At 35.1% G+C, this 17,242-nt stretch overlaps 1 protein-coding gene across 1 annotated transcript in view; it reads left to right on the plus strand.

Annotated features, from left to right (window-relative positions):
* Nucleotides 1–620: 620 nt before the first annotated feature.
* LOC145988022 (methionine synthase-like) overlaps nucleotides 621–17,242 on the plus strand; it is a 125,024-nt gene continuing 108,402 nt past the window's right edge. The window contains exons 1-6 of the mRNA XM_083122860.1: nucleotides 621–810; nucleotides 1,429–1,681; nucleotides 6,375–6,541; nucleotides 8,690–8,784; nucleotides 14,266–14,366; nucleotides 16,141–16,270. Coding sequence (XP_082978986.1) covers nucleotides 670–810; nucleotides 1,429–1,681; nucleotides 6,375–6,541; nucleotides 8,690–8,784; nucleotides 14,266–14,366; nucleotides 16,141–16,270 — 887 coding nt within the window. The 5' untranslated portion in view covers nucleotides 621–669. The remainder of the gene's footprint in view (nucleotides 811–1,428; nucleotides 1,682–6,374; nucleotides 6,542–8,689; nucleotides 8,785–14,265; nucleotides 14,367–16,140; nucleotides 16,271–17,242) is intronic.

Below are 17,242 nucleotides of genomic sequence, written 5' to 3' on the forward strand. Positions count from 1 at the left end.
ATGTCAAAAATTGACAAAACGAAGAACTTATAGGTGTCCGGGGAATATCAGATTTTTACCTTATGTCACTTTCACGTCAAACACGGTGCTATAAAGAAGTAGCTGGGGAAATAAGAGGGAGTGGGGTGAGGCAGTCAATATCACGTCACATGCAAAATGTATAATTGGTCTATGTGGGCAGGAACCAGTGATGACATCATAGTAAGGCACTGGGGTGGGCGTTCCAGTTCACAGCCGAAAGAGCCAGATCTGGCTCCAAGAGAGCTAAGTTGGCACACTGCCACAGACGGAAGAGCTTGGGAAGTGTCCCGTGGAGACTGTATTGCATGCCCTTAAACCACAAACTAATGTGTTACATTATCAAAACCACCAGGACACATCTACCCACCTTAATTTTTTTTTGAAAATTCTTATTTTCTTTGGGAAGAATGTGTTTTTTTTATGTCATGCTCAGAGATTTTTGGAGCATGGACACATATTTTTCACTAGTAATATTTGGATGGGATGCATGAAGAATGAAGCAGTGAATAAGGCAATGGTATTTTACTTTTAAATAAATGTTTACTGAAATGTATCTACAAACCAAAAATTTATTAATGTTAATTTTCTTTTTAAGCTAAGAAGCTTCAAGATGCGTTTCAAAAAAGGATCCTAGTAATTGATGGGGCCATGGGAACAATGATACAGCGCTGTTGTTTGGAAGAAAGTGATTATCGTGGTGTACAGTTCGCTAATCATGGGAAAAATCTAAAGGGAAACAATGATTTGTTGAGCATAACAAAACCAAAAGTGATATATGATATTCACAAGGTTAGTGAATTTGTGTAAAATTTAGTTGGAATTTCAGTTTTCAAATTTACTTGTAACATTTTATTTAAGGCAACATCAGGTTCCCGCTGAACTGGAAAATCTGAAAATATCTGTGAATCATGTTAGGGATTAAAAATTGTGGAAATTTTGGAAAAACCTTGAGATACCTGGGAGAGGTATGGAATTTAAATGTTTTATTGTACTTTCCAGGATTGCAAACTGAAAACAAATTTTACTTTTTTGTGCTAACTGGTTTATTTTTTGGAAATATTCAATATAAAAATGTTATTTTGCTTTTTATCCTTTAGTTTTAACAATGATACATAAAGTTGTTTCATTTGATTAATGTTCAAAGTTGAAGAGACATCACGTAGTAGAATGCTAAATTATTGGAGAGTAGTGGTCTGAAAAGTTATTTAAAAGAGCTTAGATAACATGTAAATTGGGGGTTTGATTTCGCAAAATGAGTGGGATTTGAAGTAAAGTAGTAGTTACTTTTTTATTTGTATTCATTAGAAATGCATGAAAAGTAAAATAATAATTGCTACTCATTATTAATAATTATAATTTGTAATCTTGTAGGTACATTTAATCTCTGAAGAGTGTTTATTTTCCTAGATGTATCTGGAAGCTGGAGCAGACATCGTTGAAACAAATACATTCAGTGCTACTGCAATTGCACAGTCAGACTATGACCTTAGCTCCTGGGCTTATGAGTTGAATCTAGAATCAGCAAAGTTAGCGAGGAAGGCAGCAGATGATGTCACCACTGCCTCTGGTGTCCAAAGATATGTTGCTGGTGCCATTGGCCCAACTAATAGAACATTATCAATTTCTCCATCTGTGGAAAGGCCGGATTACAGAAACATAAGTAAGTGAGTAATTATTGTATGCATGAATATTTTGAGCTGATAACTGTCCAGCCCACATTGTATTGCCACCATTATCTTCCCGTCTATTTTACTTGTTCAACATTTTTTTATGCTATGATTTTATTGTCGTGAATGCTACAGTATAGGCAAATTGTACTGGCTGTAGGAGTGGAAAAAATTTAGGAAAACTAACTTATGCTGGAATGTACTTGTAGAGTTCCCTTCACATAGCGAGCCAGTATTATTATTTTTGAAAAATCATCATAGAAAGGAAAAAGATCTAAAAAAAAAAGTTTACAAAAAGTATTGACATTAGTGTTACACATTATCAAAAGTTCTGTCTAATTTTAGTGATATTATTATAAGCTTTGATTAAAATTACACTTCATTGCCACTGAACTAAACTCTGTGGATAAAGGATAAGGTTCCATTTGCCATGAAGGCACATGAGCAGTGCTCGAAAAATTTTCTTCAAAGCTAGGCGCCAGCTCTGAAAATCAGGCACCAGGAAACCACCTACTAGCAATTGTGCATACTACAGTATGTTTCAAAAGTCACGCAATCCAAACTTTGAAAATGTATATCATGGAAATCGTAAGAGATATTTACACCGGGTTTTCTGCACTAAACTAATCCTGTAGGCTATCACTGGATTCATAAAATTTATGTTAGCATTTATCTAAATAAATGCAATTAATTTATTTTGAAAAAACATTGTTAATAAATACCAACTCTTAAACAATTTGTGGGATCATTTGTTGGTGTTTGACTGGTTGTAAAACAGTTGCTTTGTGAGGTACAGCAGAAGCAGGTCATTTTTATCGGAAAACCTCTTGCACATGAGTGTAAGAATGAGTAGTAAAACACTCTTCAGCAATGCACACGCACTGCTCCAATGAATACGCTATCCTGAATCAATTAAAAACAAACAGGCACAGTAGCGGCGAAAGTGAGTGAAGAGAATTCAGTGTAACCAGGGGCAGCCTAGGATTCTCTCAAGAGTCCTATTTCGGCACAAAATCTTGATTTACGATTTTTCATGTAAATGATTAGCCAATACTTAGACTAATGTTGCATGCGACTGTTGGCAATATTTCGACTTGCTAGTGTTGCCATATACGGAGATATGTCCCAAAAATGACACTTTTCACTCGACCCATAAAATCGCCAGTCAAAAATTCATCAAATGTTGCACGTGACCAATATTTCTCGCAAATGACAGACTGACATGGCATCAGTCATCCAATTATGACCCTTCAATCATTTCTTACATATTTTTCTTACTCACAAGTTTATTTCTGGAAAAAAATTGAGTACTGCTTTCCGTCAGTTATTAATTTATATAATTTTCTGTACGGAGTGAACTGAATTTTAAGCATTGAAAAATATCTCAATGGATGAGGCATTATAATGCAGAAAACCTGGTGTAAATATCTCTTACGGTTTTCATGATATATATTTCCAAAGTTTGGGTTGTGCGACTTTTGAAACACTTTGTTTAAGATGCTGAGCATCACGGTATTCAAAACATCACTAAATTATTTGAGAAAGCAGGAAATGGGGTGTTGGGGGACAAAGGGTAAGAAATTGTTACTGACTCTATGGAATGTTCACAACGTTGATAAAAGAAAAAATAATGATTTGCTAACTTACGCTCTACTGCAATTTGAACTTAGAATCATCAAAATTTAGTACATATTACAGCAAAAGATCACAGTCGTCAGGCTGAAATTTTTATTTGACCGGGATTTTTCGAGCCCTGCACATGAGCGATGTGGAAGTAGTACCACACACACATTCATGATGTTGACAATTTTTTGGGAAATGGTGTTATCAGCCACTGTATCCCCCAGGATTGCTCCCATGTATCCACTTGTTAGAGGCATGGTAAACTCCAGAGCATCTTTGTACATTTCCCACCTTGAATAACACATTTCAGGAATTGAAACGCATCTCGTAGATGCCATGCCGACTGGACCACAGGAGCTCATAGAATCTTTAAAAACTACACTTTAAAATTGGTGTAATTCATATTCACATTTTTGGCAGATGAGCCAGGTAATGGTAATGATCAGTTGCAGTAAATTCAGTGTTTTTTTTTTTTTAATAATTCCCTTGCGATGGCAATTTTGTCTTGAGCGTACAACAGACCACTGACTTCTTTTTTTTTCTAATTGCTACAGTGATGGTGATGTGACAAAGCTGATAATGGATCCACACTAACATACACCCACACTTATGCGCAGGCTGCGACTCAAACTCTGGAGAAAGATTGTGAGTCTGCCATGTCCACCAAGGCACACAGCCTTTTAGCCAGGTGCATTCCATTGGCAGTGTTATCTGGCTACTATCCTTGGAGTCAGGCTTACCTGGCAGTGATGTAACAGCATTTGTACTTTCACTGTCTGCTCGGAAAAAAAAAAAAACTATTGAATTAAATTCAATAGATTAAGATACAAGGGAAGGAAATTCAACATGTCGTATTCCAAGGATTCTTTCAGAATATAATAATGTATAATAAATAATAATTAAAATGAGCAAAATATATAAATATAATAAACTTCAAAATTGATTTTGAATTGGATAATGAATGCAGGATGGCAACACAACTTCTTATGGCAAGTTCTCGAGGCTTGAGCACAAAAATATAGTTTCTTATTTAATGCACGTTACAGCGTATACAGTGCATAGAAATGTATTACAGATATTTACAGTCGCCGCAATGGAAATGTTTACATTTGATTGCAATTGAAATCTTTACATGGTTATCGCGTGTGCCAACTGTGCCATTGTTATTCTCCAAAATAAACAAAGTGGGACGTGTCTATAATCTTGTGATTGTTCAGTGAACAGCTGACAGTGTTGTGGTTATGCTTTCGCTAACAGTCTTTACAGGGGAACCAGAGAAAGAGGAGTCCCGGTTGTGGTATCCAGAGCAAACGATTTCTCTGTGTTACAGAAGTGTGCAGTTTCATTATTTTGTTCTTTCTGCCTAAGAAATCAATTGGGAACAAGAAGTTGACAATGGAAGAGAAGACTTGTGCCTTGACTTTGCTTCAACAAGGTATGTCTGTGATTCGTGTTGCAGCCGATTTGCAAGTTTCAAGACCAGGCTACGACCTTAAAAAAGTAGCTGCATGTCTACCACTTGGCGTGATAATACCTAAACGGAAAGTAGGCTTTGGGTGTACCAGAAAAACGTCACCACGAACCGCAAGATTTTGAAACTTGAAGTTATATCAAATCCATCAATTACGGCCGCACAGTTGAAGAAGAAGCATCCAGATCTGCTAAGTGATGTATCCATCCGCACTATACAACATCGACTACAGAAAGACCTTCACTTACCAGCTTGTCGTGCTGCCAAGAAACCGCTTGTAACCTCAACTATAAAGTCGAAAAGGCTAAATTTCTGCAGAAAATATCGACACTGGACATCAGAAGACTGGCAAAATGTAATGTTTTCTGACGAAAGCACGTTTACACTTGTTAGATCAGTATCAAAAATTGTGAGAAGACCGAAAAATGTGCCGCGGTATGACCAGAGGTACACTGTTAAAACTGTTAAACATCCGGCTAGTGTGATGGTATGGGGTGCATTCAGTGGTACTTATGGTAGAGGGGGACTATATTTTCTCCCCAAGAACGTAACCATGACAGGGGACCATTACATAAAAGTATTGGAAGAACGCATGTTGCCATTCTGGCCAGTTTATGAATGTCTGTACTTTATGCATGATGGTGCACCAGCTCACAGGAAGAAATTGGTTAAAAAGTGGTTGAATGACAATAACATACCAGTTCTTGAATAGCCTGGTAACTCACCCGACTTAAACCCAATTGAGAATGCATGGAATCAATTAAAGAAAGAGAATTTGTGGCCCTAACTCCACACCCCCTATACGCCTTCATGGCATGGTGCATAGCACAGGGGAGCACTTTACTTTTTACTTTTTTGCTTCAAGAAAAACAACCATCGCAGAGTTACAAGAGCTGCTGAAGAAGTTGTGGATAACATTGGACATAATTTATTTTGAAAATTTGGCAGATTCAATGCCCAGAAGATTACAAGAAGTTGTAGATGCTTGTGGAAATATGACAAAATATTGATTGTAAAAGATTGTGAAATTTTGAAAGCTATAAAACAAAGAAGACTTTCCTTGATTTTGTTACTTTTTTACTTATGTAAAGATTTCCATTGCGGCCACTGTAATACTGAAAAACTTGTTAAAATGTGGTAATGGAAAGTTAATGCTAACTTAGCCTGGCTGGTAACCTGAGAACAGTTGTTTGAAAGCAGTGATAATTTTTATACACAGTCTTTTGATGCAACATGACCGATGTCTGTTTGATGCAGTCAATTTGTTGTGTATATAAAAAAGTTTTGGCCTATTTACTTGGCCTTCTTCAGGCTCTTCAAGAAGTTTAGTAACAATAAAATACAAGATAAAATAGGAAGATGGAAGGTCTGTAGAATTAAGACACTCGAGAACTAAAACAAAATACTGTATTTGAAGATAGATTATCAATGATTAAACTCAGATGTTATTTTTTTAATTTCCTTGAACATTTTCTTGGAATAGTATAGTTTTTGCTATTTATAAGTTCTATTTTTATCTGTATTAGTAAAGAATCGAAGCTATTCCAGGATTACATTATGTATTTTCTCACATTTTTTCTTTTAAATTTTAGCTTTCGATGAATTGAAGAATGCATACACAGATCAAATCCGAGGTCTTTTAGATGGAGGAGTTGACATTTTGTTAGTTGAGACAATTTTTGACACAGCAAATGCAAAAGCTGCTATTTTTGCAATACAAAGTTTATTTGATTGTCAATATGAACCAGTACCTGTGTTTGTAAGTATGCTTAAAACATTTATTTTTAAATGCAATACAAGATTTCACCACCACTTTCACAGATTAACTCTGCCAAATGGTATTTTTTCTTATCCCTTGATTATGTATTTTTTTTAATGTTTATTGTGGCATTTTCTTTTTAGTGTGTTTCTGTGTTGTATAATTGATTTATATTAGGGATGGGACCGATTAATTGGTACTCTATCGGTATCAGCCGTTATAGACATATTGCTGTATCAGTAAAATTACTGATCCGATATATCGATAAATATCTTACAATTTAGTGCAAAATTCTGCCAATTTGTTGTAATTTTTATGAATAATCTCCATGCCCTTCTAAAAAAGTAAATGTCTAAATATGAAACTTCTTTTGCACTGCAGTCACCTCAAAGTACACATTTATTGAGGAGATCAATGAACATTTCAGGTTCTTCAAGGATCATTTGGAATTTTATATCGGATCAGTAGAATATTAGTTATCAGTATTATGGTATCAGCCAAAATTTAATATTGGCCCATCCCTAATTTATAATTAAATAATCTGAATAACAAAGTTTTTCTTGTATGTACGCATTGCTTGCATGATAGAATTATTTTCCTGTAGTTTACGGTTATTACAAGCATAAGAAAACAGTTTTTTTCTTTGTGACGTTTCAGGAGAACACACGCTCCTTACATCAGACATTTATTTTCATTTTGACTAAAGATACAGTTATAACAATGGTTAGTAATTTTTAAACAAAAATAAACTGTTATATAATGGATGTTGTCAATGTTACATTGTTGTAATATAGCAACTTAACTGTGAAAAAAAAAAAAAAGCAGTCTATTTTTTTTTTTTTTTTTTTTTTTTTTCACAGTTAAGTTGCTATATTACAACAATGTAACATTGACAACATCCATTATATAACAGTTTATTTTTGTTTAAAAATTACTAACCATTGTTATAACTGTATCTTTAGTCAAAATGAAAATAAATGTCTGATGAAAGGAGCGTGTGTTCTCCTGAAACGTCACAAAGAAAAAAACTGTTTTCTTATGCTTGTAATAACCGTAAACTACAGGAAAATAATTCTGAATAACAAAGTTTTCGTAAAATAAATGAATCTTTCAACGTGAAATTACGTACTTCACTATGTCAACAAAAGTGCGCATTCTATGTTCTAAATCAGGGGCAGCAGTGGTTAAGCCGGTAGAGCATATGACTGCCATGCGGAAGACTCTGGTTCAATTCCCAGAGTGACTGATCTAAGGTCGGAATTTTTCTGGCCTTATCCCTGCATAATGTGGCTTTGGTGCGTATTCAGCCTCAACTAAATGGGTACCTGGGTGGGGAAGGGGGTAAAGATGACTGGATAATGGTGCAGAACACATCACCTCCAAAATGGTCGAGATCGAGAATGTGTGGAGCCATAGCCCCCACATCCCCTAAATGTGCCTTCATGGCATGGTGTTATATGCACGGGAAACTTCACCTTTTTTTACCTTTTGTTTTAAAATCATTTTTCATAATGCTAACAAGCATATTTCTTTTAATTGGTGATGTTTCAATACACTTGCAGTATTTTTCAATCCACTTATCCCATATTGTGTACAAATTGGAGACAAATGACATGATAAAAATATTATGAAGATATTGAATGTCTCTGCCTTACACTGTATATGTAAATATAACAAGCAATGCACACCATGAAGAGGAAACATTTTTCATGTTCTAATGCTATTCATCCTCAATAGTGTCTTTCATGAATGGTGCATTTGCTATTGCATTTTTTAAATGTAATCAATCATTAACTGCTTAGCTAAGTAGATAATATGAGCATATATATGAATGTGTAAAAGGAACAAACATCTATATCTAAAGTAAGACATTGTAGAATTTTCTGGATAATAAATTCTAAAGGTGCATTGCAAAGCATGTTAAGCATTAAAGACAATATGTACATGCAAAATTAATGTAGTTTTGGTTTATATTTAGGATTTATTAGGGTTTAATGTTAATAACAAGAGTTAAGTATTGTTATTTATAAGCCTTCAAATATTAGTTCTAGAGCGGCATTTGTGAAGATATCAGTTCAAATTCACACATTTACTTGACAAATTACATCTGTTAGAAAGAATCGGAAACTTACTGCATGCTTTTCATAGATTTCAGGTACAATTGTGGACAAAAGTGGAAGAACACTGTCTGGCCAGACTGTGGAAGCTTTTGTTGTGAGTGTTGCACATGCGCAGCCCATGTGGTGAGTAAATTCATTTTCACATTCATTTTGACGTGCATTGAATCCTTGTTTTATGATGTGTTGGTGTAATTATACAGCACTATCTTGATTTTCCACATTATGCACTCAATCTTTATGGGGTGGAAAATTGTCAGTAAAGTTAGTATTTTTGTTCTTATTGCAATTTGCAATTCTCTTTGTGTTTGTTGTCGGCCCCCGTGGCAGAGTGGTTAGCATATCATGCTATGATGCCAGGGGTCCCGGGTTAGAACCCTGGCCTGGGCATGGGTGTTTGTGAGTGTCCAATGTCTGTCCATTCATCATATCATCACTCATCCCCATCTTTGCAAATTAGCCAAAAGTGGCACAAGGAACGAAGTAAAATAAAGCAAATCAATAAATCAGTCAATCAACATGATGACTTTCCAGTGGAAAACAACTGCTTATATGATGAAGGCTATTATCCTTTTGAGTCCTAAGCGCATTTTCACATGTAACCCTCTTGGTCCCGAGCCGATTTTGAGCAAAATGCAGAGTTTCAATTAAATGAGTGTAGATCGGAGGCTAATTGCCCTAGAGAGATGAGTGATATACCGTTGTACGCGGAATGAACCAGAGATTCAGACTATATGAAATTTATGCAAATTCATAATGATCGCTGACATGTAAGAAACACAAAAATATTTGCATTATTATCATATGGCCAATGTAACGTGAGTTGTACCCCCAAAAGGAATGGTCGGCATGCTACTGATTCAATCTTCAAAATGCAGCGGTACCTTGAAATGACTTTAGCTCAGAGATATGAACGATATACCGTTGTATGCAGAATGAATCACAGATTCAGACGATATATAATTTATGCACATTCGGCGTACATATGGAGGGGGAAAGGGGGAAATCCCCTGAAAAATACTTTTTTTTAAAAAAAAAAATGGGGTTTTCCCTCCTGCCCCCCAAAAAAAGGATATGAAAAGTTCAAAATGCACATAGAAATTATCGCTGGCATGTAAGAAACAGAAAAATATTTGCATCATTGTCATATGACCAATGTAACGCGAGTTGTACCCCTGAAACGAAAGGCTTGTACACTACTGTCTCAAGCTTTGGAATTGAGCGAAATGCAGAGTTACATTTAAATGACTATAGCTCAGAAACTAAATGCCCTAGAGATATGAAAGTTATACCGTTGTATGCAGAATGAATCACAGATTCAGACGATACGATATATAATTTATGCACATTCGGCGTTCTTGTGTTGCAACTTGTGGAACACTTGTGCTCAAAAACAAAGGTTTCCTTCAGCGTGCCTCGAAATTCCATTCTCACAACGCAGATTCAACAACCAGTCTTCCCCCTCCCCTCACCCCCACCCCCTGCTTGCGCCCGCTCGGAAAACTTTCATTTTGACATCGGATACCAATAAACAAGCTTCCTTCGAATGCAGTTAACAGGCGGGAGTGAAAAGCATTGCTTTAGAACAACAAAGCCGGTCTTCTTTTGTCGGCAAAAATTTTCCCTTGAAAAGAGATGCAAAAGAGAAGTCCCTTTTCCTGCCTTTTCCCCTCCATTTTCATGAAGAAAAAAAAGTGCAAGAAACATTTCTGTTAAATACATGTGTTAGGAACAATATATATATAAAAAAATCGAAATTCTAGCCAAAAATAGAAAAGTTATAACGTAAAAACTACGATCTTGACACAGCATCTTGATCGAGATGCTTGGGACCACGAGGGTTACATTTGGGTATCTCGACCGAGACGCTTGGGACCCAAAAGGTAAAGGGAAATAACATTATGATGTTCAAAAACAATACACAACACAAGAACTGCACAATAAAAAGAGGGCACTAAAATTGGTCCTGTACTTTTGGACTACTTCCGTGAGTCATCTGGGACTGCAAATTGTGAGTGCAACAACGTAGTAGAACTCATCTTAAAAGGAGTGGAAGAAATTACTGAATAATGCAGTTAATGCTACCAATAAAGTGGTTTTTATTCATGCAGGGATATTTTGTCAGAACTTTTCAAGCTTACACTACCGAGTGACTAGTTTTTAAGAGTGTGTTTTTGGGTGTATCTTGGTAGTGGTGGTGCAAAACTTGACCATTTGTTACTCTATCTGTCCATTTGATCTTCCACTTTCTTCGGTACCACCATATTTCAAATCCTTCCAATCTTTTCCTCTCAGTTTCAGTCACTGTCAGTATTTCACATCCATGTGGTGCTGTGCTCCAGTCAAATGCCTTTATTTATTTCTTTATTTATTTAATTGAAACACAACAGGCGCATGCCCAATAACAGTGTTCAATATAGGATGACACCTTACATAAATATGAACATAACTAAGAAAATTAACATGAAATATGAATAACGCAATATACATTTTACATTTAATAACAAATGTGAGAATAATTTAATTATTAGATTATAGAGACAAAGGAAACACAGAGATAATACAATAATAAATGACGCTAAACTGTTGAATATAACCTTACAAGCTAAATGAAAACCAAAATTCTATGAACAAAACAAAACATACAAAAAATCAGCGAATAGATCTAATGTTACAATTACATTTAAATAGGTCAATGCTTGGGATATTCTTAGAAACTGAATTAAATACCTTGCACATTCTCATGGGTTCAGCTTCGGCCATTTTGGTTCTTCCAAGGGGGATTTGAGAAAGGTCAGTTCTGGGCCTTAACATGCAGTTTGGTACATGAAAATTTAAATTCGACAACAGATTAGAAGAATCTATTTACCATTAGTAAGCTTGGAGAGAAAAGTTATTTGACTTGTTTGCCTCCTTTCGTCGAGTGACGGAATATTAAGGATTTCTCATAATATGTTGCTAGGAGTGAGTTTTGGATATGTACCATCAAGTTTAAATAGTAGATATCTGAGAAATTTATTTTGAAGCTTTTCTAATTTTTCGATATCTTTCTTGAATTGCGGGTTCCAAACAAGAGAAGCATATTCGAGTTTAGATCTGACGAGCGTATAATATAACAAGAGAAATGTTTCCTTTTTTCTAAATTGATGACCCATTCTCATTATAAATCCCAAATTTCTGTGTGCTTCACTTAGAATGTGGGCAATGTGTGATTGGAATGTTAACTTTTGGTCAAAAGTGTCTCGTAGGTCAGTAACTATATTCTCTCTTTGTACTAATACATTAGAAATAGTGTGTCTGTTGTGGATGAATGATACAAGTTTACATTTCTTTAAGTTTAGGCTGACTTTATTAATTGCACACCACTGGAGCAAGTTATCCAGCTCTTCATGTAATATTGTACACTCATCAGCATTTACGATATTTTTATATATTTTAACATTGTCAGCAAAGATTAATGTTTCAGATTTTGTGAGTAGTTCTGGCAAATTGTTTATAAAAATTAATTATAGCAAGGGACCAAGGTTCGACCCCTGTGGGACTCCTGAACTGGCCACGAATTCAGTTGATCTGCAGCTTTGATACACGACATATTGTCGGCGGTTCTGCAGGTAGGAAGAAAGAAGGGTTATAAGTGGAGGAGAAAGGCTATTGTTGGCTAATTTCTGTATTAATATATCATGGTGAACTGTGTCGAATGCCTTTGAAAAATGTGTGTATAAAAAGTCAACTTGCCCTTTATTAGGTATACTGGGTGCAATGTAGCTTGTCAGTTCAACAAGATTAGTTACGGTTGAGCGCTTTAGGAATCTCTTGCTTTAGGAATGGTCCTCGATAATTGTTTCTTCAGGTAAAAGTTCTTTGTCTGTTCTGTCCTACTTCTGATCTCTTAATCACTAAGTCTTATTAGGATTGGGCTGCTCTAGTAATTATCTACAGGGAATTGATCTGTAGCCACTTAGATTCCTAGCTAATGCATGTAGATGTTAGGGTTGGAAAAGGTCAAGGTCCCCTTAACCCTCTGTACCCCCTCGAGAAAGTAAAAAAAAATTGCATGCTTTATCAAGATTATGTTGTTTATGAACTCTTTCAGTTGTTTTTAGTTCACAGAAATGTGTAATTGTGAAGTAAAGCACATCTGTTACCTTAGTGTGAAGCATAGCACCCAACATGACATTCTGCAACAGCAACAGACTGAATGTTGCATACTGTTTCTTAAATGTATTATAAAATAAAGTAAATGAAAAAAAAAACGACCGAAAACTGATGAAACCAAAATAGAAGTGAAATTTTTGTAAGGAGTGTTATATTTATTAGTGTTTATAATTTACGTCGTTATTTTAGGACTGTTAAGTTTGGTGCTGATAGCAATTTTCATAATTTTTGTTCAGTTAGGAGTGCTAAGTTTATGGTGTGATCTTTTGCACATGTTCTTAGGTTATCCGAGTGTGCAATCAACCTGTTTTTACTAATAAAAAGAGTACATAGAAAGTAATCCCAGATGGCAGGTTTTTACTTCCGCAGGCCATATTTTGGTATCAAATGTCTTCGTTATTTGTGTTTCCCATGTGCTTCAATAAATTTTTTATTACGTAAAACATCGAAATTTGCTGATTTAAAAAAAATTCAAGATCAAATTACTGATAATTTTACCAATTCAATATTTGTATAAATGCTATGAAATTTTTACTGATACTGATAATATACTTTTAATTTGTCACAGTTTAAAATTCTTCTTAAAATTGTTATTAATGACATGTTTAAGAAAATACCATCTTATGTGTTAGTTTTTAATATTTGATATGAGATTGAATTCTGATCTATATCAAATTAAGTTATTGAGGAAAGCAATGGAATGATATTCAGTTCAGATTTCCTGTTGTTTATGTACATCACATGGTTACAAATTCAATGAATCTTTCAAATCAAGTAATATTTTCAATGCATCCATTATGGTCCAGCATTGCTCTTGATATGATAGCATAAATATGTAATTTGTTAATACATGGTGGTGCACATAATATCAACCAATATCAGTTGGTAACCCTGTCCGAATGCAGTTATGCATGTGTTGGAATCTCCCATGTTCAGGCAGCTGCATGGCTGGCAGTGAGTCTGCCATGGAATGTTGGCAGGTTCAGAAACTAATCGCAATAGTGAATGCATTCATGTGAACAAGTTCCATTCTGGAGATACAGGGGACACTGCATTTGTCTAATATCTAGTAATCAACCTCTACAGAGTGACACGGCATGATAAGATGGGTCAGGCAATGGAGAACGAATGGCAGTGTGCAGAACCTGAAGTCCCGAAGTCTGAGGAGAAGCATCAGGATCGCAGAGAATAGAAAGTAGCGAGTCCACATGCAAATTCATCTCCTGAATGGAACTGGTTCAGATGAACACCTCTGCTGTAAATTCATGTCTGAACAATCCAACATTGAATGGCAGCTGCCTAAGCATAGAAGATTCCTGTGCATGCACACCTTTGTTGTGACAGCGTTGCTGATTGGCATTGGTAAATTTACTCTTATGTACACAAGAATCATATTTAACTGCATTGAAATAAGTATTTTTAGTTCATGATTTAAGCTTCTTTTCTTTACAGCATTGGTTTAAATTGCGCTTTAGGAGCAGAAGAGATGAGACCATTCATTGAAAGAATTGGAAAGATGACTAAAACGTTTGTTATCTGCTATCCAAATGCAGGTTTGTGTATACTGATTATACCTGCTCTGGTCTGATATTGCAAACGTTTCTTTTTCTACTCATCGTTGGTCAAGATTGATCATTAGCCCAATACCCAAGTGTTGCATTACAACCTTTTCCATATATGTGGTAGCTCTTCTTCATTGTCAAAGATTGGAGTGTAAGGGACCTTCTGGAAAAGCACTCAAAAGTCAACCTTACTACCCGTAATACACCCTGGTAACCAGGATGGATAAAAATAATTTTTGTTGATTTTTTTTATTTTTTAAAAAGATACACTTAAAATTGCTTGTATGTTTTTTTTTGGCACCATACATATAGATATATGTTTTTTATAGAAAGGCTTTTTCTAGTAAACAGCCCTGTAAAATATTTGAACAGTTCGATTAAAGCAAATAAAAAATTATATGTAGGGCTGAGCCGATGCCAATGTATCGGTATTGGCTGATACCAGTGGTATCGGTATCGGAAAGTATCGGTTGGAATTCATCTACCGATACCGACTGATACTTTTCCGTTAATTGCTCCTTCACGGTGTCCGTAAAAATACCACGCAATACTTTCGCGGAGTCGAATTATATTGGAAATTATGCAAAATTTTAACTTTTTAAAATTTTGCACGAAAAACTATATTTTGTAATTACATAACATCTATTTTCATATTCTGATGTAATTCTTGAATATTCTAAAGCAAATTTCTTGGTAAATTGATGCATATAAGTGGAAATGAATATTTACACACCAATATGTCAATATTTTCAACAATTTTTAATTATTTGCAATTTTCAAGTATCTGTATCGGTAAGATTTTCGGTATCGGTTCGGAGTGGTATCGGTTCAGCCCTAATTATATGTAAATAAACAGTTTTCTGTTTCTGATACTGTGCCTACTATGGAAACGTTTGTTGAGTGTGTTAATGAAACTATAATAATTTTCGGTAACTTTTCTTCCAGTGATAAACATTCTTGATTCGCTCTATAAGTGTAACTTAAAATATTAACTTAAATATTTTTATAGTCTTTGTGGCTGAATTTTTGAGAATTTTTTAATGGTAGTTTCAAAAACATCAGCTGCCACGTTTATTTACAGTTTAATGATAATGACACTATTTATGGTTTAACATGATTAGTAGTGTTTGTTTGTTATTTTTGCCTATAAAAATTATTGAATTTTAAATAAAGAGAAATGTGTGTTTTCAGTTCCCTTCATATGAGCTTCACATCATCAGTACATATATTTTGTATCCTTTATTTTTATTTCTTAGAGCCTAATAAACACCATTAAATGGTTTCGAGATTAATGTACTTTCACCAAAGATAAATTCTGATATCTACAAAATCCTTATGTACATTATATTGTAAATTATTTATTTAAAGTAATTTAAATCAGTGATTTTTTTTTTAAATCACCTGATATAAATCAATCCATCTTGCTGGTAACTGCTTCTTGTTCCATCAAGAAGGTTCTGGCACCTGGACCCACATCCAGGATAATCCCGTATGGGGACATGTTATCCTGTGTTTTAGTTGGGAATTTTATCCTCGAGGACAGTATAGTTTACTTGTTGAGCATTGAATGCATGCATTAGTTTTAAAAAAAATTGAATGAGGAAGCAGGTTGTGTTTCTCTGCAAGGAACTTGAGATCATATCTCTGCTTGTTCATGTATGCCATCACCATTCTGCGAACATTTCAATATACCTTGTTGATCATCTATCTTAGGTTTCAGTGTAGCATTGGCATGCAGTTACATAACATGCACTGTAATTTGCAGGCCTCCCTAATGCCTTTGGTAACTATGATGAAACGCCTGCATCCATGGCAAAACAACTGAGGTCCTTTGCTGTTGATGGCCTGTTTAATATTGTGGGTGGTTGCTGTGGCACAACTCCTGACCACATTCGGTGAGTTTTATGTACTTAATTTTATTTTATTATCCATTATGTCAGTACTACTTGTCTTCTTTTGAACAATGATCTTGTTGAATGTTACCGTCATCTTTATGTAACCCTTCCCCTGAAGTTTTGAAATTATTTGAGGTTCTTGTCCCGGTGGTGATATAATTTCATCCTCGACTTTTTCTTGTGCTTATTAGTAGTTGCTGGGGCTCGGAATTTGATCTAAAAATCTCAAAAATGATCTACAGAATCTATATATTTAAAAATGACCTACAATTTTTTATAAGTAACCTAAAGATAATTTTCACTCTTAAAATGAAAGCTTGATTTTTCATGAATTACAAGAGTGAAGTTGAATAATTCGATAAAGTAAGTTAGCCGGAGGAAAAAAATAATTTACCACATTTAATTATTTAATCCATTCCTAAAGATTTCTGTTAGAAATTAAATTGTGCTTTTGCACTGACCGTATTTTTGATTAATGATGAACTTGCTAAAAAAAGACCATGTTAGGAAATTTGAATATGTAAGTTGTGCTAGCAAATGCATTTAAAATTCACTAAACAACAGCGAAGGAGCATATAGAACATAAAATATGCAACAGAAACTACAAAAAATAGTGAAAAATAACCTAAAAGCCATAAAAGGCTGGAAATGAAAAATAGAAACAATGTTTTCTGGTTCTAACTGAAGGCAAATGGTCTACTATCAGGTTTAGCATAGCCTTCAAGACCCACCCTGGTAGTTGCCCTGTAGACTCTATATTATAGAGCCACAGTTGTCCAGTCAGTAGGTCATCTGTAAGGTGAGAGACCTGGACTAGATTTCTGACGTGAGTGATCTTATTAGGGATTTTTTTCCGGCAATGTTCCTGCATGCCTAAGTCTTGGACTCGCCCAGTCTCTCTTGGGGGCGAAGTGTCCAGAGTGTTGATCACATCCTTCCTGGCATGGCCAAGATTGAGAATGTGTAGGCATG

Source organism: Lepisma saccharinum, chromosome 5 (assembly GCF_977018435.1).
Source record: "Lepisma saccharinum chromosome 5, izLepSacc3.1, whole genome shotgun sequence".
Lineage (NCBI taxonomy): Eukaryota > Metazoa > Arthropoda > Insecta > Zygentoma > Lepismatidae > Lepisma > Lepisma saccharinum.